At 41.2% G+C, this 25724-nt stretch overlaps 1 protein-coding gene across 4 annotated transcripts in view; it reads right to left on the bottom strand.

The window, feature by feature from the left end:
• LOC116044480 (FERM, ARHGEF and pleckstrin domain-containing protein 1-like) overlaps nt 1-25358 on the bottom strand; it is a 58627-nt gene extending 33269 nt beyond the window's left edge. For all 4 annotated transcript variants that reach the window (XM_031291717.2, XM_031291718.2, XM_031291720.2 and 1 more), the window contains exons 1-2: nt 25089-25358; nt 18682-18901 (exon numbers count right to left, since the gene is read on the bottom strand). In XM_031291717.2, the coding sequence (XP_031147577.1) occupies nt 18682-18855 (174 nt within the window). In that variant the 5' untranslated portion in view covers nt 18856-18901; nt 25089-25358. The remainder of the gene's footprint in view (nt 1-18681; nt 18902-25088) is intronic.
• Nucleotides 25359-25724: the final 366 nt, after the last annotated feature.

Here is a 25724-nt window from a genome sequence, read left to right as displayed (position 1 = left end):
TGGAAAGTAATAGAGGGAGAGAGGAAACAAGGCAGAGAAGAAAAATGAGGAGGAGAGGAATCAGAGCGGCGAAGGCCAAGGTGTGAGCCAAGTCTGTCACCATCTGGCTACCGTGTGTGTGTGTGTGTGTCCATCTGTTTCTGTGTGGTCAGCCTGTCTGTAGGGACACACCCACCCACTGCACTCACACACACACTCACGCAATCCAGGCCTCTAGAAACAACAATGGTAGTTATTCTGCTGTCAGTCAGACAGCGAAGATACAAATTGACTAAACGACATCCCGTGTGCATGTTATGACAGAGAGACTGCGAGCTCGACTTGATGGATGCCACAGTCGCGAGCAAAGCTCAGAGATCCGTGGGTAGTGGTACTCTTGGTTTAAAGGAGGTAAGGGGGGGGGGAGAAGAGGAGGTGGAGGAACAGGTTAAAGAGAATCTAGGAGCTGGTTTGTCTGCATTTATTTGTGTAAAAAACAACTTCTTTATCCCCTATTTGCATTGTTTTTTGATTAAACAGTACTTTCAGTCAACTATGCACAAAATTTGCTTTATTAAGACTTGCATAGAAACGCTGTTACGAAATGTCCAACTTCAACAATGCAGGGTCCAGTTTTCTGAAAACAATGCTGGGCTTGGAGGAGACACAGGAGCTTCATCGTGTTGTGACCCAAGAAGAGGAAGATAGCAGAGTATGGCGTTAGAGATCTAGACTCTACAGACTGAGGAAAAGAGGGAAATTAGGACAGAAAAAGACAAACAAAACATTGTACTTTTGCATCAGGACAGGAGAGGACTCACAACAGGAAAGCACGAGCAAGAAGCTGAAAACGTTTGGAAACCTAGGTGCAGCAGATCATGTCGCACAAGAGGAACTTAATTAGATGGAAGATTTCCAAGTATGTTTTGGGTAAAAGCAATTTCCTTTAATATCAGCAAACCCTTCTCCAATAACTACAGTAAGCCTGTGTGCACGCTTCGGGGAGATATCCCATATCACTTTCAAGTAATGTAAGACACTGGAATGCAGAGGGCAATGTCATTGAGGAAATGGTGGTGAAAGCTTTAAATATCAATACCACTTAGAATAACACCAACCAACCTGACAGCATTGTGTCTGAAAAAAGACCTAACTTTAACCTCAACTGTGTGAAAAGAAGCTGTAATGAAAAGGTGAGAGGAGAAGTGCTGGAAAGTGAGGAAAGCAGAAGCCCAAACTGACTTTAAACCCAATTGGCGTGCTCAAATTCAGCTCTTTTTTGGGCACTGAAGAAACCCTCTAAAAACAACAAACAGTAGCTGACCAAGTTCACTGAATCTGGAAAACCGAGTGATGAAAGAAGTCAGCTTCACACTTCAAAGTAAAGTGTAGAAAATGAAACCTGTAAAGCCTGATAATCTCAAAATTGATACATGTAGGTTTAGAAGTGGTGAAACAAAAGCACCCAGGACTCTCTCATCCTGTTTGGGGCTATAGCACTGATTAATTACTACTGTGAACAGTCAGAAGAGGACTCAAAATACTGTGTAAACCTTTCACTTACAGGCATAGTTTCCCGTTATCTGAGATAATACCTGTAAATTTCTGATTTGACCGCTCAGTGTTTATCGGTGTTTTAAGCCCCCAATGTCTAGGATTAGGCAATGGTTATGGTTATGGTTATGGTTAGGGTTAGGGTTAAGGTTAGGGTTAGGTGCCTTGAAGTCAATGGTCACAGCACTGCCCGGAAGGAGACGTTGGGGGCTTAAAACATCATTGAGCCCGCTCAGTTGCTAATCCCCCCTCACTAGCAACATAAGCCAACTTTGTATCAAGCGACGGTCGTGTCTTAAATGGTCAAGATCAAAAAGGTCAAGATTCTCTGGTAGTGGAAGGGATGTCATTTATCTCTTCCATGGGAAAGTTGTGCTGGAAAAGTCAGGCGCTCATTTCCTTTCTACTTTATTTTGTGACACTTCTGGCACTTTCTGGATAGAAATAACAGATAGAAAATAGAAAAACTCTTTGTTTTAATAAAATCTATTTGTTTTAATAAAATCTATTATCGAGCAGACATTTTTAGTATTTAAATGTCACACTTAATTCCAGACATTGCTATGGTGGATAAAGCTGCTCTCATGTGCTGTACTGACTTTAAGAGGCTTCAGATTCACCTTAGTTTAATGGGGTGAAGCTATCTTTGTTCATAAAACTAAATCTTCACTGCACAAACTGCACTTCTCCTTGCTTAGTGTGATCACATATTTACAATCCAGAGTTTCAAACTAAATACCTGACAATGTGCGATTGTGACAGGTAGTTAGGGTATGTTTGTTCAAGCTGTAAACTTTTAAAAACAAAGCCAATGCTGCTTACTATATTTAAGTGGCACTTGAAATGGAACAGCCTGTTCTCATGATCTGCTCTCATCTTGGCAACAGTTTCAGCAGAGGAAATGGTCACCTGGCCGAGGTCCAACAAGATATATATAGGTTTTGTTTATAATAAAATAAGAGAATAAAAAAAGGCTCGGTGTTGCACTTACTGGGTATCAAATTGGGGAAGTGGGAATCTTCTACAAGTTCATAGATTGAGAATTTGAAGGTATAAAAATAACCAATGTGTATGCGTTTATATTTTTCAGCTGAGCAGAGCAGACTGGGCCCTGTGGAGCCCAGACTGAGGTCCTTTCAGTTCAAATCACAATAACTTCATTCAGCAACTACCATCAATGAGCCTTTCTTAGTCAGCCAGAAACACACACTTGTGCTAGCTCACTTGCACACAGACACATTTTTATCTTGGAAACTGATTTTTGTCTTATCTAGCAGAAGTGGAATGATGCTCTGCAAACCCGGACGTATTGATCACATTCTCTGTAGCATATGCACACAGTGACACATTCATTGGCATTCATGCTCGCATGCAGACACACAATTAAAGAGTCTGAAAAAGCTATTGAAGTCAGGCTTTCCTGCTGCAACTCTGGACTGTAAAAGCAGCCTGAAAAGGCCAAGATCATGTCCTTAAAGGCAGGGTCCAGTTTTACACAGCTGTCCTATTGGATTGCCCCACACTAACATGGTTCTTGTATTTTAAGATATTTAGAAGGATAGCAGGTCTAGCAGTGAGCCTTGACAACCAACTGTCCATCAGTGGATTCTGGCTTCAAGCTTGGCAATCATCATCCAAGCTGAAAAACTACTTCCAAAAGGGACAAGTAGTGCCTTAAAAAGTCATCAAAATAGCTCCAGACGTGGGAAAAGAAACACAAACCAGAATCAGAATCAGAAAGGGCTTTATTGCCAAGTACGTTGCACATACGAGGAATTTGTCAACCAGCATGTATATTTGCATCTTTTCAGTGTGTCCTTGGAAAATTTTCAACGTTCTTGTTTGTGACACAGCTAATGAGGAAAACATGGCACATTTTTTTATTGATGGGACAGCGCACTGCAGCCAAATAACTGGTTGTTTTTCAGCAAGTGAGAGTCACAAGGGCAGTCTGCAGCTGTGGCAACTGCTTCCTCTTTCTGTTGACCAAATATAGTGGTGCCCCTGAAACTAAATGTATGTTAGGAGGAGTTGTGTTTCACAACCGAGCATAAAAATATACATTACGGTCAGATGGCACGTTGATTGTGGTAGATCCCACGCAGTGAGTGTTCCTGGTTTGTGCTACTGACAATAAACAAGGCTGGAGTTGACTTTGGCAGCCAACACTGATTGTAAATTTACAAAACTGCTAAAGATAGGCACTGAAAATGTGTCGGATTGAGCTTAATGATACAATGCAATTTGATTAGCAATTAGGGAAGATGTTTCTTTTTCTTTGGACCTCTTGTCTACTAGATTCAGCAAACACACATCTTGTCCTACTTCCTTTTAATCCAAGACCTCTATCATGCTGGCTCAACTGGAATGTTGTATATCAAAGTAATTGCTCACTCTATTCTACTCTCCAGTCGCCCTTTTGCCCCTTGAGACCTATAGCTAAGAAAACCTACATCTATTTCACTTCACTTTCTCTTTATTCTCTCCTATTGTCACTGTTTATCTGTGGCCAATGCTCCCTTTATGTTAGAGATGAATGGCTAATGAAAATGCATCAATTAAAGTAACGGGCCTCTTTCTATCTTTCTCCCAAGCAAGTTAGTAACGCAGTCACACCAGTAATGTCTGTGTCCATAGCTTAAAGTTCAATCTCTAGCTCACTCTCATATTCTCTCAACTCAGTGTTCCATTTACCATATAAAAGGATAACAGACATATTTTACCTATTCATTATTTTGTTTGTCTTCCAAAATTTTCCTTCCCTCTCCCTTTCTTCGGATCCTGTCTTGCCCTGCAAACCACGGCCAAGTAAAATATTCTCACCATCTGCCGTGGTGTGCTGAGGGTTTACAGAGAGCCCCACAGCGTCACTGATACAAATGACCTATGAACCCCGCCCCTCCCCCCCAGCCCAATAAATGGATGCACATGACATTTGTAGTATTCATACTTTGGGTTATGATAGATTACATTGATGCGCCCCACTGCAAAAATGATAAACTTGGAAAGGGAAGTATCGAGACTTCTCACGCTTTCTGGAAATTTAAAATCGAGATATCTTACTGCCCGTGCAGAATAGACCTTTTCCACAGCAGACATGTTGACATGTCATAGTAGGAAAAGCACAGGTGTATTCAAACCCATTAATGATGGCTGCATTCCCCTTAGGAGAGGTCCTGGTATTGTGCATGCTGACTCACTGAAATAACTTACTGGAACACTTGATGGAATTGAGCCATCGTTAAGGTTATCAATTTCAGCTGTGCTTTTCCTACTATGACAAGTCAAAATGTCTGCTGTCAAAAAGGTCCATTGTGATTTTCAAAACAAGTTTCAAGACATGCATGACATGAAAGATTATGACTTGAGGCAAACTGGCGTAAAGTAAAGGGATGTTTGAAAGGTACTTCTCTGCAGTCCTGCACTCAGACTAATGTCAACAGAGACTGAAACCAGATGGGTGAGACTGATGATAAGAACTAACCGCGGGGGAAAAGACAGGAAAAGAAACACCTCAAAGCTGTTCAGTTTCTTGCTTCAGTCCCCTGCTATGAATTCCAGCAGGGATCTTTGTCAGGCATATAAGAGAAGAATGTGTTATTGCTGTGAGGTATTAAAATTGTACCATTACTATTACTGGATGTTGTTTTTTTTTACTCACAATTTAGCAGCAATAGCCCAGAAATGGACCTTTCTAAAGAGAAACATGTCTGGGATTCCATCGGTTGGTTATTAAGAATAAATCGGGCTGACTTCGAGGTTATGTGACAAAGAGAGAGAAGTGAGAGGTATGGGAAGACTGAAAATAAAAGAGATAGTTACAATCTGCTGAGAGAGCGCCAGGGAATCACCTGAACCTTAACTCAACTCCTGCCTGGCTGTGAGTGTGCGTACTAAGGTGTAATTTGAGCTGTAAATCTGTAGTTTTCTTATTTTCATGGTCAACCTACCTTATCATGAAATTCTGAAGGTTTCATACCAGAGAGTATGTCGTGTCCTGCTGCTAAACTGCAGGTCACTGGGCCAAAAATCAACAGAGAGGACACAGCTTGAGTTACAGCAATGTCAAGACAACTACAGAAATTCTTAGGAAGAGTTTGAATCTAAAGCTGTTTTTTCAAAAGAGTCTTACTGATTTTTTTCTACTTTATTCGTTAGTATGCATGCTATGATTTTGTCCCAGAACATTTACTTGAGCAGTGGTTCCCCAAGCCTTAAAATAATTGAGTCTCTGCAATGTTTAATTGCCTAAACACACATGCTACAAAGTAGACCATAAAATCTGTTTTAATAGTGTCATTCATTGTCAGAGTGCTATTTCTTCAGCTTTAGAATTGATGCTACAGCTTTATTTGATGCTGCCTAAAGAAACTTCTCAAATGAGGAATCACAAAGGTGATTCTCCCCCCCCCCCCCCCCACACACACTGTTGTTCTTCATCCCCACTGTGTGCTGCACAGTGGTTAACCCAGCAACTGCTCAGTTTATGTCAGAGTTAGGAACATGTTTTCCCTATAGCCTGTGGGTGCCAATGTACCATCTTGAAAGATGGGGTATTTAGGAAAGGAACAGATTTGTATGGCTATCATTTATATGGTGCAAATTCATGACCTAATCCACCCTGTTTGAACTCAGGTACTCTCATACTTTTTAGTACCTCTACTTCATCAATATCACCCTGGTATGAGGCTAAAGAATGCTGCGAGCCTAAACAGTACAACTTCCCCTCAAGGAAAAAAAAAAAAAAAATAAAAAAAAATAAAGAGTAAAAAGGTACCACTGAACAGCAGGACAGCTGGGATAGGCTTCCTCCCGCCTCGACTGTCCACCAATCACATTCTCTCGTTCAGATTAGGTTAAACGGCTTAACCTAGCCAGCTCCTCCAGAAGGGAGAGGACTCAGGGTCTCTCTCACACACAAACACACACGCACGGGCGCACACACACACACACACACACACACACACACACACACACACACACCTTACTGGACTGTTGAATAAACAGCATGTTGGCAAAATACCTGCTCGCATTGTCAGCAGTGACAGCAAGGCTGTGGGAAATTAAACTGGCAACAACCCCTGATGGGGGAGGTTACAAATGCCTACAGGCTGCTATGAAGACAACAGTGTGTCTGGTGTGTGTGTGTGTGTGTGTGTGTGTGTGTGTGTGTGTGTGTGTGTGTGTGTGTGTGTGTGTGTGTGTGTTCACAGCATACTTGAGGCAGACAATTAAATTGAGCAGCAGAGGGGAACACATGCACAATGTTGTACCATTAAAAAAAAGCAATTGGAGTCTCGTGTAGGATGGTGGTCGGTACGTTTGTACTACGCCTCGTGTAATAATGAGGTCTGTAAATCTCGCACAGGGCTGCTTTGTTTCCTAAAAGCCTCTGGAGCTCCATCGAGACACAGGATGATAAAATGGAAATGGTGCAAGCTTTTATCTAAAGTGTCTTACAGTACCGTGAGTACACTTGTAGCTGCTGTGGGAAGACAATCCCTATCCGTGGTTTAGCTTTAAATGCTGGTTCCTAATATGCCAAAGATGTATTATTATTAGTCATGGAAGCCAACCCTGTGGTGCATGTCTGACATTCTGACATTATCTATACAATGATAACACAAGACAGGGGAGAGAAGTGAGGCAAAGCTCAATAGTTGCAGCAGCAGCGGCTGTAACACACATTTCATGAAGGCAATTAAGGTACTTTAAAACCCTTAGCACCCATTTGCTGCTGTGATGTCAATAACATGTCAAATCTGAACACAGACATTATTCACATAATCAATGTTACCTACACTTTGCGAGGATAGTTTTTTTATCTCTGATGTCCTTTGCATATACAAGTCATAAATCCGCTTAGAGATCTTAGAAAAAAAATGCTACTTATAACTCAAGTACTTGCCTGAAAATCTTCCCTTTTTTAAGTTTTCTTCATTACCAAAGTAATCCAGTGGTAGTTTTTTTCTGTATATACATGGGTACACTGCAAAAAATAACGGTAAACGAATACAGACAAGTTGTAGGCCACAGTATAAGTGAATCCATAATAACATTATATTTGCAGTTAATGTCTTCAAAGCATCATTGGATTTGTAGTTCTTAAACATTGAGCATGATATTCTTCCAAATAGAACTATATAAAAATAGGAATGGCAAAATCCAACAACAGCATCATAAATAGTGTGGATACTTTTGCTGCAGTCTTATGAAGAGCTTTAGGTTCCTCACAGCAAAGAATCAGCCATTTTAAGCAAATCACAGATGCCAAGGTTGCCATGAGTTTTTGTTTGTGCACATGTTGCTGAAACAGATGATTTATGAGCCAAAAAAAGGGTGTGGAAACACAATTGAATAATTAATCTAGGCGTGCAGTAAACACATATGTGTGTGTGTGGTTATGAGGACACACGGAGGATTTACAAGTGAGTTATAGCATTTTAATTACGCCACAGTCAAAAATCTTCAATGTAATTAAAACTGGATATCTCAGTGGCATCAAAGCATGTCAATCAAAAACACATATTATCATTAACACCAATTTTACAATCTCTGCAGCCACTCAACTTCAAATGAAATGTAACCAAATAGCAGTGATATGGGAAAACGCACCAAAAAAACTCACTCAATGTATTTGAGAGTAAGAATAAACACACTTCAATCACATAAATCAATCCCAGCCAATGCCACCAAAGTAGGAAAAATTATTCATCATTGGGAATTCCCAATTAGGGCTGTAAAGGAACAGTGCCCTCAGAAGTCTGCAGTGAATTATGATGGGAATGATGAGATAAGCATGATGAAATGGCTTGACAGAGAGAGGAGCATGAAGTCTGGGAAAAAGAGTGATAATAAAAGTAAGAGAAAGGTGAAAACCAAAACTACTCGTGGCTGGGTTGGCTCAGTGGGTAGGGCAGGCACACATATACTGAGAGGTTTATGCCTCGACGCAGAGGTCCAGGGTTCGAATCTGACCAGTGACAATTTCCTGCATGTCTTCCCCCTCTCTCTCCCCTTTCTCACCTAGCTGTCCTGTCAAATAAAAGGCAACAAAAAAAGAAACCCAAAACTACTTTTCATCCCAAACATCACATTTCAGGCTACATTCCCCTGCTAGTTTCTCAGAGAAACAAATGGCTGGAGACTCAGGGACACAGCAGGGGAGACGCTAATGAATTCCACTGAGGCTTCTGGAAAACATCCAAAACGGAGACGAGGAGGGAGCGAGGAAAGAGATTAAGATACTTCACCTATTGAAAGAGAACCCAGTTCAGCATGCTCCCAATACACACACACACACACACACTAATGTCCAAAGACTTAGGGGTGAAGTTACAGGGCCTGGTCCAGATTTGCGACAGAGATTGAGCGAGGCCTTAGAAAGGTTTAATAAGGAGCCATGGTTAACACTTATCAAGGGGGAGAAATCTCATTTAGGATACTGAAACTGACACTAGGGGTTTAAACTGCTTTCTAAACTCTTTGCATGCCCACTTACGCTTTTCTTTTCTAATCAAAAAGTGAACTGAACACTTGAGTTCAGTTCCAGTCCTCTCCATACTCATTGCTGCCATCCAAACTGCAGTTGGACAGTAATGCAACCCAAAAGCAAACAGTAAATACAAAATACAAAAACTTGAATTTCTATAATTAAATAGGTGGTGTGTTTCTGGGGAGAACTAAAGCACGTAATCACATATGCAAAGGGAAAACCCTAACAAAAACGATTACTACTATACATCATGCTCAGGTCAGGTGCAGATTTAGAGACAGCTAAAAAGTGGAGCCACAAAAACAACTCATGTCCAATTCACGCCGCAGAAAAAACAGTAAATTGTTCATTTTACTCAATATTGACTTTTTCGAGATCCCCCTCACTGCCTTGCTGCATTGAATTAGGTTTAGTTCTCAGGTGGAAGAGAGGGAAAATCAAAAGCCAAAATCTCAAAACGCACTGGGAATTATCTGATTAGGAAAAACAGGAGTGCTGCCTGAAGCTAAAGTCCTGCTGTGTCCAACACCAACATGTATGCCCAACTGCAGCTACTATGTTTTACCTCAGCCAGAATAATTTTTCAAATACAACAGGAGCTCCAAATGAGTTTTGGCTTCTTTCCAGGGTGTCTGGTAGTGATGATAAATCGACCCGCATTTGGCTAGCGGCTGATGGGTAATTTCCCATTGTGTTTAAAACAGCAGCATTGAGGTATTGCCATGCCAAACTGGAATAGTAGCTGTGATGACAAGGATGCTGAGCTATTATTATCGCATGTTAAGAATCAAAGTCTAACAACTCCAATCAAATACAGGAAATGATCAATATCACCCACCTGTAAGAATGGAATGACAAGACAAACTTGTAACATTGCAGTGATCATTTTCATCACAATCCTATGCTCCAAATCTGCACTTGTAATCCACAAATATAGGCGCCCCAGCACCAATTTGGTGCGGTGGCACAGTAAAACAGAGGTACAGTGATTACCCTAAATGAGGCCCAGCTCTTCCACTGTTGGCTTGACTAGCCTCCTCACTGGGGACCTCATTCACTGCAATTACAAAAAAAAAGGATCCCATCTGCAGCCAAGCAGAGTGGACAGTGTTTGCTCACTCACTGGCTGCCGGCGTACTGCAAAAGGCTTCTGTGGGAGACGGATGTGGGCCTGTATGCATCATTCTCTTTCTCCCAATGCTGCAATCCCCCTCTTTCTCTATCACAGTCAGTGTAACGCCACGTCTCTTTTTCGTCCCTTAGCGGGGACCCCTTCATTTATTTCCTACCCCCACACTGCTCCCTATTCAGGAACAATCTCTCAGTAATTGTTTCTCCATCAGCAATAGTCTTCCACTCACTAAGCAATAATCTCTCTGTCTCCTTCGCTCATTCCCTCCTTCCTAGCTCGGAGGCAGCTCCGTCTGTGACCCTGTCTTTGAACTCAGCACGTCTAAATGATTCCACGTGGCTCCACGTGCACACATCCACCTTAATAGCAAAGGAGAATGCATGCCTCTGCTGAAACAGTGCAAAAGTCGTACTGCACCTACATGTTCATGTCTTACTCTAATGTCTTACCTAATCAATCCCACATAATACCAAGAAAGAGGTGAGATGAGTGACTAAAAAATGCAATATTATCATCTCTTTCAACCTGGCTTTTTTATACTTTAACAGTATGACACTTTATGAGGAAATTAATGTAATGGAATTTGTTCCACAGGTCAAACTTTAGGGTCAGCTAAAGAAGGAAAAATATGGAGAAGAAGTAGCTGAGAGGAAAGTCAGTCCACAGTCACAAGTCCCTCTCTTGAGGTCTCGGACCGCAGGAATGAGACAGTAAATGCCAACCATTACATAATACAGCACAACTCCTCTGTGTGAGACATGCACACAGGGTCCCAGAAAAATTTCGACAGCTGATATTCATTCAGACATCTGTTTCATACAGAACACAAAATATAGAACAGTCATTTACATAACAACAAAATGATTGCACCATCTCTATTAAATTAACTGTTTGACCCAATAGTCACTCAGCAGTTACCGTCACCATTAGAACCATTAAATGTACACACATATCATAATGTTTAGTGCCACAAGCTTCAACTTTCTGTGTCCGCATGCATGCACACGTGTGTCCATGGTAGCATGACTGAGGGAAAATAAGAGTCCCAAACAAGTAACTGGAGCTTACCAGGGTCCCTGAAGTAGGCTGTAGTTCCAAAATAAAAGCACCCAGATGGTAACAGAAGCTTAACAGGAGCTCTGGAGAAGGCTAGATTTTTTTAAATAAAAGCCTGAAGACTGCCTAAAAGACTGTTGTGCCTAGTTGATAAACAGTGACTGGCCAATTGCTGTTTGGGGGAAAGGGTTGAGCAGACCAGAAAAGGCCAAAAAAAACATGAAGTACACATTTTTATAATTTAAAATAGTCTGCAGTGTGACTCAGTGCTGAGGAGAGGATGATGCATCAGCCATGTATTTAAGTGATTAAAAAAAACAAAAAAACAATTCATTATTCAGTCATGTTCATTCACATCGATGAGACATTCATGAAGGGGAGGATATTACATCAGCAAATCTTATTAAATATTTATTTTAATAGGACTAGAATTAACTAGTCTTAAGGGTCGGTAGAACTGCAGGGCAGGTCATAGCACGCACACATGCACTCACTGTGTACACGTTCATGCACATTGGCCTATAAACTCACATAACGTGGTTTAATGTGGCCCTTGTGGGTTCATAAAAACAGCATCAATATAGGTTTAGCATGTTACGGTACTGGATTGAGCAGGGACTGGGGGTTACAACACATAGAGCAGGTCTCTGAGGACAATGATGAATGAGGCCTGCCAAAGCTACTGTTAGTACTGTATGCGCTCCAAGAAAGCAGAAAGAAGGAAGGAGAATATTTGGAAGATCAGAAGCAAGAGTTTGAACATGGGATGGTTGGATAGCTAGAGAGTGAGAGAGAAGAGAAGAAAACACTAGTCTCTGCCATGAGACGATGGGTCATAAACTTGCAGAGATCACAAAGCCAGTGTTTGAGCCTCACCCTGAAATAACTACATTTTACTATCCTTAAACATCACCTTGGCTCTACCCACACATTCTAACCACTTCAACTTAACTGACATGACTCCTGCCAACTTTAAATGCCATAAAGAAGCACAATCTGGCTCCAAGCTTTAAAATACACTTTCTCATCGGTTATCACTTTTTGTGTATCTCTCTCTCTCTCTCTCTCTCTCTCTCTCTCTCTCTCTCTCTCTCTCTCTCTCTCTCTCATATCAGGAAAAAAGCAACTCTATAAAAGAGACGAAAATGGTGGGAATAACTGAATTTATATGAGTTCTAACATGCTTTAGGGCAAAATACTGCAGTAGAGGACATACAAATATCCACACATTTAATTTGAGGAATCTAGCTGACTCTTGTAAAAAAGAAAATAAGTTTGTTAGTCCAAACACAAAACTTCAAAATAACTCTGGGCACAATAACAGTCTGGTTCTGTGCATACTAATTCAAAAATGGGAGGCTGAATTAAAACTAATTTCCTCAGCTCTTGCTTGGGCCAAATAGCTATGGTCTCAGCTGTGAAAGCACAACAATAAGACATTAATACCTCTGCTGTGGGGGTGGGATGAGACACAGTTAACCCACAAATGTGCAGAAAGCTTCGGTAAAGCATTTGGACAACATGATGGTAAGACTCTGCTTTAAAGACAAAACACATTTAGATCAAGAGAAACAAACATGGAAGAAATAAAAAGAAATGTCATGTACCGTTCTATACCCTTTTCCTCCCTTTGTCTTTAAAAAGACACTTTTAAAAAAGGGAGTGACTGACTCACTATCTTCCCTTCTCATTCCTTTAATATCTGCTCCCTCCACATGTGTCATTCACTCCCAAGCTAGCCGACAGCACAAAGGCCCATCCATTTGAAATGTCAACTGCTCCACATCGGAGCTAAGGAGTGTGTGTGTGTGTGTGTGTGTGTGTGTGTGTGTGTGTGCATAATGTGGCCAGGGACTTGTAGCTCATTTATTATAGGCCTTGGGGGACTGCTAGTCTATCAAATGATGTCTACAAAGCGGTTCTATCCCCCCCCCCCCCCCATCTTTCCCCAGCTCTCTTTTAGACACATGCACACCCAAGGTCAAAAGCTTTGCAGATCATAAAGCCATAATCCAATCATGCAACAAAAACAACATTATGATCTTATTGCACCTGAACAGGCACACCCCCCCCCACACACATGCAAACACAAAACCCTGACCAGCCTCTCCTGCTATCTGTTTTTAAAGCTTCACTGAGAAAATCTGTCTTGATGTGTGAATATATTGGCTGGTCTTGCAGGGATTACAGTTAAGTAATCATGCTAGACAAGACAAATTATAACTAATCACACACCACTGATTGATACGTAAAAGAACACCATGCTCCCTCAGTATTATATCCTTTTTGAGACTGACTAAATGGGATGCAAGAGTGAAAGCTCTGTCAGACAGGGCACATGTGGCTCCAGGTCTTAACCACTATAATATATATATGCATCCTGAGGGCAGGTCCATGGGGGACATGCTTAACTGAGCTCTCCAGGGAATCAGCAGGATTTCATCTTTGCCATAATGTGGTCCAAAGCTGGAATATGAAGATGTAGCAGATGTCTGACAAGTCTGCAGTGAACTACAGCTGCAGGTGCCATCATGGAGGTCCAGTAGAGAATAGGATGTGTGCAGATATTGGCTATAAATGGCTACAAAAAATGTTCTGTTTAAAACATAGCTCTGATGGGGATGCTTGTTCCAATATTTCCAGAATTGACAGAATCAAAATGTGTTTTTTTAAGGACAAAACATGTCATTTTAAACTGACTGTCACATTGTTTTGCTCTTCCTCGCTGACATCTGTCTCTCTGTTCTGGTTCAGATCCAGGTGAAGGATAAGTCCAGTTAAATTCTATATTTTTTGTAAACAAAAGACTAAAACCAAGGCTGTCTCTTCTCTACCATGCCTGTGGTACTAAACCACCGTTTATTCCTGAAGAAGTAAATCTGTACAGCTGGGCACTGTAGTTTCTAGAATTTGTTACTCAAGAGACTATTGAAGACTATTTTCTGTTATTTGGTGCCCTCATAAGCATTTCCAGCATAAGGATGGTGTATGTGTGTATACGCTGTAGCCCATGTTCGCCATACTATAGGAATTTGTCAACCAGTGCATGTTGTGGCTCATTAATGTGTTTTTAATTGTTTTTTTCTACACCCATGCTTGTTAGTTAGTAAATTCTATGTTGAGGATAAAAACATTTTTTTTATAGAATATTACCAGATGAATCCTATGTGGTGGTAGTCAATCCTGGTCCTTTCACTAAAAGGAGTATATTTAAAATAATTCATATCCCCTGTTAGAAACAGGTGTGAGTTACAGTAAAGTGCAGTCACTTGTTCCTTTTCGCTGAGTTTCATTAATCTCCACCACACAAACCAAAATGGTTTCCTTTGGAAAATTCCCTTCAATCACGCTGTGACCTCATGCTAAACTGAGGGAATCTGGGGCAGGACGCTTTACTTGCAAGGGCAAATCATGCAACAAAGGTTTCTCTCTTACATACATGTAAACACTGCAGCTTTGACGGATAAAATATGTAATAAAATCAATTATCAAAAGGACTGAGTCAAAGGTGTTCATAGCACAGTGAAAGCAAATGCAGACAGTCAAAATGTCAAGAGAAGAATCCACAAATAGGCTCTGTGAATGGTTTCACTGATGCTAAATTACATCAAAACAGTTGAAACCAACTGAAAGCAAATGAGTAACACACATCCTCCATTCTTTACCATGCATGCAAATACAGACACACAAACAGCACATCCTCTCTTCCTTCAATTATTCACCAGGTGGGAGTGAGCGACGATGTTCTGCACTCACACACTCCTCGACCTCGCTGCTACCATTCCACATTAATAATAAAGCTTCCAAGTGTGTGTGTGTGTGTGTGTGTGTGTGTGTGTGTGTTTGCCAGTAATGCAGTGTGTGCTAATGTCATGATGTTTTATTTATGTAATGTATACTCAAACAATGTCAGCTCAAAGAAAAAAAATACTGAAAATGAATAATCAAACATTAATTATCAATAAACAAATGCTTTACTATGTGATATACGCAGAAGCTGAATAGCCTATTTTTCCTGTTATTCAATAAGAGGGAAAAGCTGCATTAGATTTAAATGGTATTCAGGCTCTGTGCCTCGAATAACAGAAGAGTCCTGATAAAACTTTGCAGGATATCCTTTTGATCTAATGGATTCCACGTTACCCCTCATGGGAATCTGGCTAATAGAGTGCGTCCACATTCCCAACTGAAGGCCTGAGGATACAGCTGATTTTTATAAACACCAGAAATATCACGAGGACAGAGAGTTTTAAGGATGAAAGCATGAGCCCTCAGTGCTAACCACCTGGATCCAAGAAACTTTCTTGAAGACCCATGTTGCACCAGAACGTTTTGAATGGTACGTATTGGATCAGTATTTGTTCCCAGCCAATACCCTGAGTTTACGCAGCAGAAGAGAAAAAGATGAATCGGTGCATGCCTATCTGCCCTGCTGAAATATGCTGAATAACAAAAACATGTCACATCAAAGCCTACTTATGATGTAAGAAAAGTACATTTAAGAAGGAACCATGATGTGGCTGGGTTGGCTCAGTGGTGGAGCAGGCGCACATATATTGAGAGGTTTATGCCTCAACGCAGAGGTCCAGGGTTCGAATCCGACCTGTGAAGATTTCCTGCATGTCTTCCCCCTCTCTCTCCTCTTTCTCACCTAGCTGTCCTGTCAAAAATTAAAGGCGGAAAAGCCCAAAAAATAATCTTTAAAAAAGAATGAACCATGATGTCTACCTTGCACAAAAAGGCCATGTTGTGTAGGGGGGGGGGGGGGGGGAATCGATACAGCATAGTATCGCGATATTTTTCGTGGCAATACTGTACGAACACACAGACGCCAAGTATCGATCTTTCACTATATAAATTGCACGTGGGAATTTAACTTTTTGGTACTAGAAAAATAAAAAATTTTAAGTAAGATGAACAAACAGAAAAATGTATATTTTTAGATAAAACAGATGTTGACAACGTTTTCCTTTGGGGACATCATTTTAAGTTGGAAAGAAAGGTTATAAACTGCAATATATTGCAGAGTATCGCATTATGTTTAAAATCACAATAATATCGTATCGTGACGCCAGTATCGTGATACTATCTTATCTTGGGTCTTCTGTTCGGGGTGGCAGTAGCTCAGTCCGTAGGGAGTTGGGTTGGGAACCGGACGGTTGGTTCAAGTCCCTGTACGGACCGAAATGCGAAGGTGGACTGGTAGCTGGAGAGGTGCCAGTTCACCTCCTGGGCACTGCCAAGGTGCCCTTGAGCAAGGCACCGAACCCCCCCGAATCACTCAGGGCGCCTGTTCAGCAGTCGCAGCCCACTCACTCTGACATCTCTCCATTAGTGCATGTAAAAGGACCTGAGCATGTGTGTGTGTGTGTGTATTTCAGGCCTGTGTGCAGTGTGTAATAAGAGTGTAAATTGTAATTTCCCCATTGGGGATCAATAAAGAGTATAAATTATTAAATAAATTAAAATTAAAGTCTTTTAAAACATGGAATAAAAAAGGTTCAAGTTCAATCATCGATTATGGCAAGCTCAAGTCAACATTACAACAGCACCACGGCATTCCATCAAGTGTTAAGATAGTGTGATAGTGTGTTAATGATAAAGAGCCCTATGTTCCGGATCTTTCAAATGTATTGCTCCTATTCTGCAGCCCCCTGGCTGAGGTTTACAGATAACAGGCTCAGTTAATGAAATCGCCTGCAGTAACAAAATGCCCAATCGAGTGCCAACCTGAGTGTGTGAGCTGCAGGCTTATCTGTTGATTCACACGTTAGACTACACCTACTGCCCAAATACACTGGCGGGCACTGTAACAGGAAAAAGACAGATTACGTGAGTCAAGACAAAGACAATGCCTCCCTTATTTCACCCCAGAGTCTGTGATAACCACGGAAAACATTATAAGTCATTCATTAGGTTCACTTTCAATGCAGCGTTCCTCAACTCCTGCTCAGGTCTCTTTTCCTTCTATCCCGTTATCCTTTGATCCATCTTCACTCCTCCCTTCAATATTATTCCCAGTGCAGTCCTCTGCTGGTTCCCATTTCACTTTTGTAAGAGCAGCAAAACACTCAATAACAACAATAGTTATAACAATAGTGTGTGTGTGCAGTATTAGTATTTTGTGGTCATGCTGCTGTTGTCAGCTGAAGCGTTTTGCTCTCCTGTGGTCTGAGCCGTGACATATAAAGATGTTCCACAGAGATTGGGCATTCTGTGTGTGTGTGTGTGTGTGTGTGTGTGTGAGAGAAAGACTAAGGACTGAAAAAGATAGGGGAAAGATATCCCTGTCATGAGGAGGACTGCTGTTGCTGCTTTGTGGAGAACCAAAATGCCGGTGTTCTTACATCAATTTGAGAAGACATCAATTTAGGATTTTGAGAAAAGCTAAGAAAACACACACAAATGCTGCAGAAGACATCCCTCACACAGACACCAGATCCCAGCCCTCTGTGAAACTGTCCACAGACACATCCTAAGGTACTGGCACACTAACAACCACATACATTCTTGGCATTTCCACAAGAGCCAATTACAGCTCCCTGAAATGGCAGCTCTGGATGTTCTACAAGCCAGCTGAGACAGTGAGACTCGCTGCAATCTTTCTTAATTATCATCACAAAAACTCCCCAAATTCTAAGCTGATAATACAGCGGCTGGGTTTTCTAAAAAGGCATGTAAATCACCGAGGAGGGCACAAAACCAAACTCTCTGTCAGCTTGCGGCAGCCACTAATTCAGAAATTTAGGACTACTCCCACGCGGAGATGACATACCAAAGCACCGCAGCACTGATGTCATTAAAGCTGCTGCCTGTGCAGCCTCTCAGAGGACCCCTTTCTCTAAACAGCATTAGGAAGCCGGAGAGCTGCCAGAGACAAACACATGCCTAACACACACTTATATGCGAGCACACGCTCTCACATAAGCTCACGCAAAGATTCAAAACACATGAAAATACTTTAGATGCCAGATCAGGGTGAATACTGGCTAGTATCTACAAAGAATATACATCTATGCACAGTATGCTTGTTAAATATTTTATAACAATGGGAAGATAGTAACACAAGTGACAGATAGAGGACTACCTATTATAAACATGGAACCAGAGAATACATTTTTAGCCTCAGCAGACTTGGTGGGAGACCTGTCGGTATTAAATCAGCACTCAGAAAAGCAGAGGCTGGGTCTGTAGGTGTGGTGTGCTTAGACAGGAAGCTGGTGTCTTTCCCACTTCCTGTGTACCTCCAGGAAGTGGGGATAAGACTAAAGGTAAATGGAGCATATTGAGCTATCCTCTATCAAACACAACTAGTGATGGATTGCAAAAGGGCTGATGAAACAAAAGGAATATCCCCAATGATGCGCCACATCTCTTGTGTTTTATTACACTTTCTTTTTTTTTTTTAAAAATCAGTCATTCATGTGGGGGTGCAGCAGACATTCACCATACACATATTACTCACCGATATCTGGAAGACTTCCTGTGTGTCATCGAGCATCTGGACCCTGATGGAGACTTGTCTCCCTGGAGGCTGGGCAGCAGGACGCAGGCCTGGCTCCAGGGTGGACACCCCAAAACTTTCAGGGGCGCCCAGCCTCTGTCCGGCTGTAGACGGCCTGTCGGCTGGTTCCACCATGGTGACGGACGCAACAGTGAGGGGCTCTTGAGCTTCAGGAGGACGTCTGGAGGAGAAAGGAAATGATTAGGGCTGCACAATTAATCGAAATTTTATCGAAATTGCAATATGGACTAGTGCGATATCCAAATCGCAGGGCTACAAATTGTGTCCTACAGACTAAAGAAAAGATCTTTGTTTGGTACAGATCCTCGCAAAAAATACACTATAATCATTTTAATATATATTTTATAATTTAAGTTTAATATTTTTCATCAATCAATCATATCACAATCACAATATCAGTCAAAATAATAGTAATTAATGGTCCCAAAAAAATTTTATTTTTTTTTTTATTTAGGGTGCAGTTTGTGTCTTTTTATGTGCTTCAAGCCAACAGTCTGTGTTTTGGGGTATTTTGGGCTTTTTAAACACACATCAGGCAGTTTTTGAATCAGAAGGATCAGGCATTTCCTCTAACATCCAAGCTTCTACATAGGCCCTCATCCTAAATAGCACAGTTACATCATGTCTGTGTGTTATTAAATGTAGGCACTTGTATTCCTATAATCTTTTTATATGCATTGTCAAATGCCTTTTGCTTTTTGAGAAAAGTGATAGAGATGAGATGTTTCATGAACCTTGCCATGTTGCTCTCTGGTACAAAGGTTTCTTAAATGTGGGGAAAATACAACATTTGTCTCATACTTAAAGTGGAGTAAGAGACTCTGTTGTGCTTGGAGAGAAACTTTGTGCTTAATTAGTTCAAGAAATGTGCAAAAATCTTGCCACGTTTATTGAGTCTAGGTTAAATTGGCCTTGCACAATGTAAAAACCACAAGACATTTAGACGGTGAGTTTTCACTGGTGATTTCTTTATAGGTCAGAATGATGAAACCACTGACTAGAGCAGCCCCATACAGTATGACAGCTAAACTTTAGAGCTTGGCCAATGCACAAAGAAGCAGACAGACATGTCTCACACCTTGCTAGACACACACTTGTTCCAGCTGCAGCACATGAAGGTGGGATTCCCTACAAATCAAACGCAGAGCTCTGTTTAAGACCAGTTCAGACATGAATCAAAGCTTCACAAGTAGGGCAGATGAGATACGGTCTGAGAAAACACAAAGACACTCACCCCCCCTCTCTCTTCTTTCAGACACACACACACACACACTTTTCAGCGCCCCCCACCTCCATCCCACACTTGATAAACCTCAACCTCAGACAATAAATATGCTCTCAGACGTTGGTGACATCACGGCTGAGGAATGTTTTAGAAGACAGTCAGGGGGCAATGCAGGGATGAGGGTTACACACTGCAGCTGAACTGCCCCAACATACAAACAGTGATTTTCTATGCGAGTGCTATCTCTTAGATTCCTTTTTTCTTTGCTTTCTCCAAGGTTAAACTGCTATTTTTGTCTTTATTTCAAACACATTTGGTCATCATTACTTGTCAATAAATCATTAATCAATATGTCATTAGGGACCTATTGGACATCATAATGATTAACAGGTCGTTAGATCTTTCTTTGTAGTCACAGGTTAAAATCCTCCGTCACCTGCTATGCAGCTTTAAAGGTCCATTTGTCAAGACCAAATTACATTTGTCATCAGGTTGTTGGGGCTGTCCGATTCCAAAATCTTCTCCAAATGTGCCTGAAAAACACAGCTTTTATTGCCCAAATCTGGAGAATAAAACTGGTGGTGTATAATTTGTGGTATTTTGTAGACTATCCTAAAAACCCACAGAGTGCAGGTCACTGTTGTCTGTGTGGCTGGAAGTACAATGACAGTACGGTGAAGGCGCTGTGCACAAACTACTTTGGGGAGAGGGTGCAAGTTCATCCTACAGAGTAGAGCTGCAACAATGAATGGAATACAGACAATATGCAACAAACAGACTAAAGCTATCGTTTATCCCAACGTCTATCAAGCTGCTGAACTCCAATAGTAAATCTTAGCACAGCAGAGCACGGGTGCAATAAATACATCAGCACTTTTTGCACTTCGCACTTTAATTATTACAGTTACTGTACTTCTTAGGATGGTGTGTTGTCTGTGTGGTCATGTGTCTCCTAGGATGCTTTGTTGATCTTATGTTTATGTTTTTATGTTGATTTTAGAATGTTTTTTCTGTTGCATGTTTGTGTTGTGAAGCAACAGATTGTAGCACTATGTCCAAGACAAATTCCCCCTTGGTGACAAAATAAGTGTATTCTATTCCATTCTAATAATCTGCAATAATCTTTTTGGATTTTGGACTGTTGGTCAATCTTCAAGACGTCATTCTGGGCATTAGGAAATAGGGAAAGGTAGTTGGTACTATTTATTTATTGATGATGAAAATAATTCATAATCGCAGCCCTACAACAGAGCCTTCAGTCCTCCAAACGTCAGATAGTTGTAGTCCAAAGGAAGAGGCCCCGGATATGGCACCCAGCCAGTGAATGCCTACAAGCTCCAGGGGTACTGCTCTGTAGCTGACTTCTGACCTCAGAGTGAAAGTGGACTTCTTCTTCCTGAATCACTTACCACAAAAATATACTATATACTCCTCGTGGAAACAAAATGAACGCAATAAAAACCCTATGCAAAAATCTTTACATAGAAACTTCCCCTTTGTTCTTTCACACCTAATCCAGCCTTTTATTTCCAACGTGAGAACCGAATCTTTCCAGAATTCAAGACCTCATCTTCGACTAATCCCTCCACCTGCACACACAAACGAGTACCTCTTTTCACCTTAGTGACAAAAGCTGAAACTGGAGCCTGGCCAAGGCATTGACCTAAGAATAAAAGGACCTGACATTCAAGTTACCCATTATACACCTTTGGGGAAATTCCATTGTTCTTGTGTACTACTTCCCCACTAACTGCACTGAAATGAAGACTCTGCTCGCTTGTTTATTAGTAGTTCAGTATCGGCCAGTTAGGGAGAGTATCAGAGAGTCTAGAAGAAGAAGCCTTCAAGAAGTGCTTGAATAATCTGGGTTTTTTTTTTAAACATTACACTCACTCATAGTTACCTACTTGTTTCTCCCTGTGTCACCCTAAGTCAAAGCAAAACAAGTGTCAACTCAGAGCCAGCTTTTAAGCTCTCCCTAATCATTTACAAGTAGGTGCCAATTACCCTGACAAACATCAGTAGATCATATTCTGCAGGCCGCAGGGTTGGTTTGTCGCCTGCACATCTTCAGTCTCTCAGCACAAACTAGTCACCAAGGAGCCTGTAGGGTACATTTCAGGCATTTTTAAAACTGTTTTTGAAACCACAAACATAAAACAGCAACTACAGCAAGAGAGTACTTTTCCACACTTAAACATGGAGGAGTACAGTGTCCAAAGAGCTCATCCCTGGGCCTGCAATGGCACTGAAACGCAATACAGCTACTTCCGCAGTTCTTTATACGAGTTTCCCCTTATGAAAAAAAATCATGTGTTGACTAGATTGATTCAAGACATTGAGGATAACACACTAGTTGTTAATTTAGCATCATTCTGGATTCATTTCACAACAAAAGAGAGGAAATTTGGAAGCAGAAGTTTCATCATCTCCTCAGTAGGGGATGGGCTGGGGATTATACATGGAGTAAATTGAGAGGAATACAGAGCGAGTTGGTCACACAGTCACAAAGGAAGCCACTGTGGGAGCTTCCAGCAGCGAGGCTTTAAAACTCAGAGGGACCGAGGCCTCTAAAGCAGCCTTTGAACTGGTGTTAGCTGAAAGTTTCCCAAGAGTTTGTGAGAGGGACGCCAGGCTCTGGGAATCGAACGTGTGTGTGTGTGTGTGTGTGTGTGTGTGTGTGTGTGTATATACAAGTGCATCTACAGAGAAGGCTTTATGTTTTACAGGCAAAGCTGGTTTAAATTCTTTACTTATTTCTTTTACATAAATGAAGATGTGTCAAGTGAAAGTAAACCATTACATAATCTGCGTTTGAATATTCAGAAGGAGGTTGCATAATAGGCCAGCTATAAAACAGGCCAGACAATCAACCCTTTGATAAGTGGATTTTCAAAGCAACGTGAGATAAAACTGCATAACTATTGATTATGTTGAGGGGAACATGACGACACATGCCAACAATACAGACATTCTGAAAGAGGATCAGGGGTCACAAGCTGAAACTTACTAAAAATGGATGGGACATGGAATGTTTCACTGATAAACTGCTAAGCTAAATTTGCAGCAGTGTAAGTAGCAGTGTTTCTATTGGGGATTAAGCTGTTTTATTTATAAAATGTCAGAAAATAGTAAAAAAAAAGAAATCCTGCTACAAATTCCTAAAGCGATGTCTTTAGATGTCTCATTTTGTCCGACCAACAGTCTAAATCCAAAAGATATTCAGTTTACTGCTAGTAAACTAGTTTAAAAGACGAAAGAAACCAGCAAAAATTCACATTTGAGAAGCTGAAACCAGTGAATTTCAGCTCTTATGAACAGCTTTGTAATCAAAACAAAACAAAAAAAGCATACGGGAAACTGCAGGAATATGTGGATCATTTGGTAGGACAGAACTTGGATTTCTATTTAGAAAATGACATGAAAGCTGTGACAAATATTCAAAACACAAGGCCAATTCCCAGACCATCTGTCCTGCATTCACTGAGGAACGCTGTGGGATTCGATCAAAAGCTCTGGGAATAATTAACCAAGTGGACCTTGCATTTTATATTTACCACATACAGTGTAGTACGTGTTTCCCAAGGTCAAGTATCAATCTTCAGGCTCAAACAAGAAAAAATATATGAAAAGCTGAAAATACAGATAATAGCGTGGAGCTCCATACAATACATTAACGTGCATAAAGAGCCTCAGCTAAGGACCATAAAGGGTGTACATTCATTACCTGATTGTGTTACTTGTTGCCATTTTACAGGAGGAGGAGGAGGAGGATGGTATTTAATAAACAGCTACTGACTAAACTGATAAATGACGCCCTCAAGCATCAACTACAACCTGGCAAAGCACAGGTGGGGATGAGATCAAGGCCACAACACAACACAGCTCTTGACAGCTCAATAGGCTGCGCTTGATACCACGTTTTATCAAGGTGACACTCTGCACACGCCATGTCATTAAGCTGCTCTTTTGCTCCCGGGAGAGTTGTGTGTGTATGTGTGTGTGTGTGTGTGTGTGTGTGTGTGTGTGTGTAAGAAAGAAATAAAGAAAGGGAGTGGAACACCAATTTCTCCTGGCGTTATGGATGTCATACTGATTGTGAAAGTGAATTGGCAACAGGGCAGCATAGTGATTAGGTACACCACGCTTCGAGAACACCCATGTTCCACCAACCATCAAGACAAAGCAGATCCTGCTTCCTCCCCACTGACCCTGTGCTCTGACCTCACTGCCAAAGGGGGTGGGGTGTAAAAAGAGCACATGTCCCCCAGAGATCAATAAATGAAAGGGATTTGTTTTGTCACCTCATAGGTGCCATGCATTGTTTGCATACATCCTCCATGGTTGGTTGGTCAAGGTTTGCCTGTGACAATACCAGGGACCTAGAATGAGTGATGCACTGCACAACATGCAGCAGCTTTGTCAAGTGAAATAAAACAAACACAAATCTATATAGAAAGGCACACACATCAGAGTACAGTTGGCACAGTTCAAGCCCCATGATGTAGGTTAGCAGAGTAATCCTTTAGGCCAGAGTAAAGATGTCAGTAGGCTAAGGCAACCTGATCACACGCAAGAGACAGGATTGGTGTATTGGTGTGTGTGTGTGTGTGTGTGTGTGTGTGTGTGTGTGTGTGTGTGTTCAATATTAATGTGCATGTGATGACAATAAGCTAAGCCTATTGTAAGGTTTGGTGAATGGAAAGGCAGCTGGGAATAACAGAGGAAAGAAGCTGGAAAAATATAAAACATCACCTAAAGTACATGCCACAATATATTAACTTTGTAGAAAAATGTTGCAATACGTGTAAATGTTTGAGGATTATTTGGAGATCATTGTCTATCATTAAGCTTACAGTAAAAGAAGCTCTGCTGGACCTCCTAAAGCTCAGCCGATTAGGAAACTGAACAGGCTGGCTGCAATGGAAGCGAGCTTATACTTAAGATATCGGGCTCATCAAACATCACGCAGTGTTGCGTTAAGAGGTCTTTAAACTGGAAACGTACATTGCAACACATGTGGCTAAATCTTACACTCAACTGTGCTCTATACAGGGAATTAGCCTACCAGAGAGGCTACATGTAACCTCGCTTCATAATCAGCATAGCATGATTTCCTTACCCCCCTCTTTCTTCAGGATCCACAGATTGTCCGTCAGCGAGAGCTTTTATTTCCAACGCAGACGGTAAATCCCACACCGTGCTGTAAGTTATGATCAATAAGTCCTCTCTTCGCAGCCGAACCGCTCCCTCTCAGGTGGGACGTGGTTCCTGTGTGGTAGCCATTGAAACAAATGTGGGAAACCGTGCATTGAGCTTTCTACTGGAACAATAAAGAGCTACACACCGCCTCCAGCACTAGCGGCCCGGCACTACATTGAAAGGCAGGGAGAAAGTAAAACTAGGGTAGCTAAACAGCGCCACCGCACGGTAGTTTGGGGAAATGGCAGCGTGGAGGCAAAAGGTTTGGGTTTGTAGCTACTGCAGTTTTCTTCATTTAAAATGCTCGAATAAATATAGCCTAGTAAACTATGGTAACTAATTAGTAGCTAAGGTAACTAGGTAACTAATTGGTAATACATATTGTGTTAGTAATAAAGTAAGAGAGGGATTATTTTTGGGATTTAGCACCACATAAAATCCGTAAAATGTGTTGGAAAGGTTAAGACTAAAAAATTTAATATTCCTAAAATGTCTCTGGATTAGAAAAAAAGTATGCAATCTGTTCTTTCATTGTTTTTACAGAAAAATATAGAAA

Source organism: Sander lucioperca, chromosome 24, assembly GCF_008315115.2.
Source record: "Sander lucioperca isolate FBNREF2018 chromosome 24, SLUC_FBN_1.2, whole genome shotgun sequence".
Lineage (NCBI taxonomy): Eukaryota > Metazoa > Chordata > Actinopteri > Perciformes > Percidae > Sander > Sander lucioperca.
This window is presented reverse-complemented; position numbering and strand designations above follow the sequence as displayed.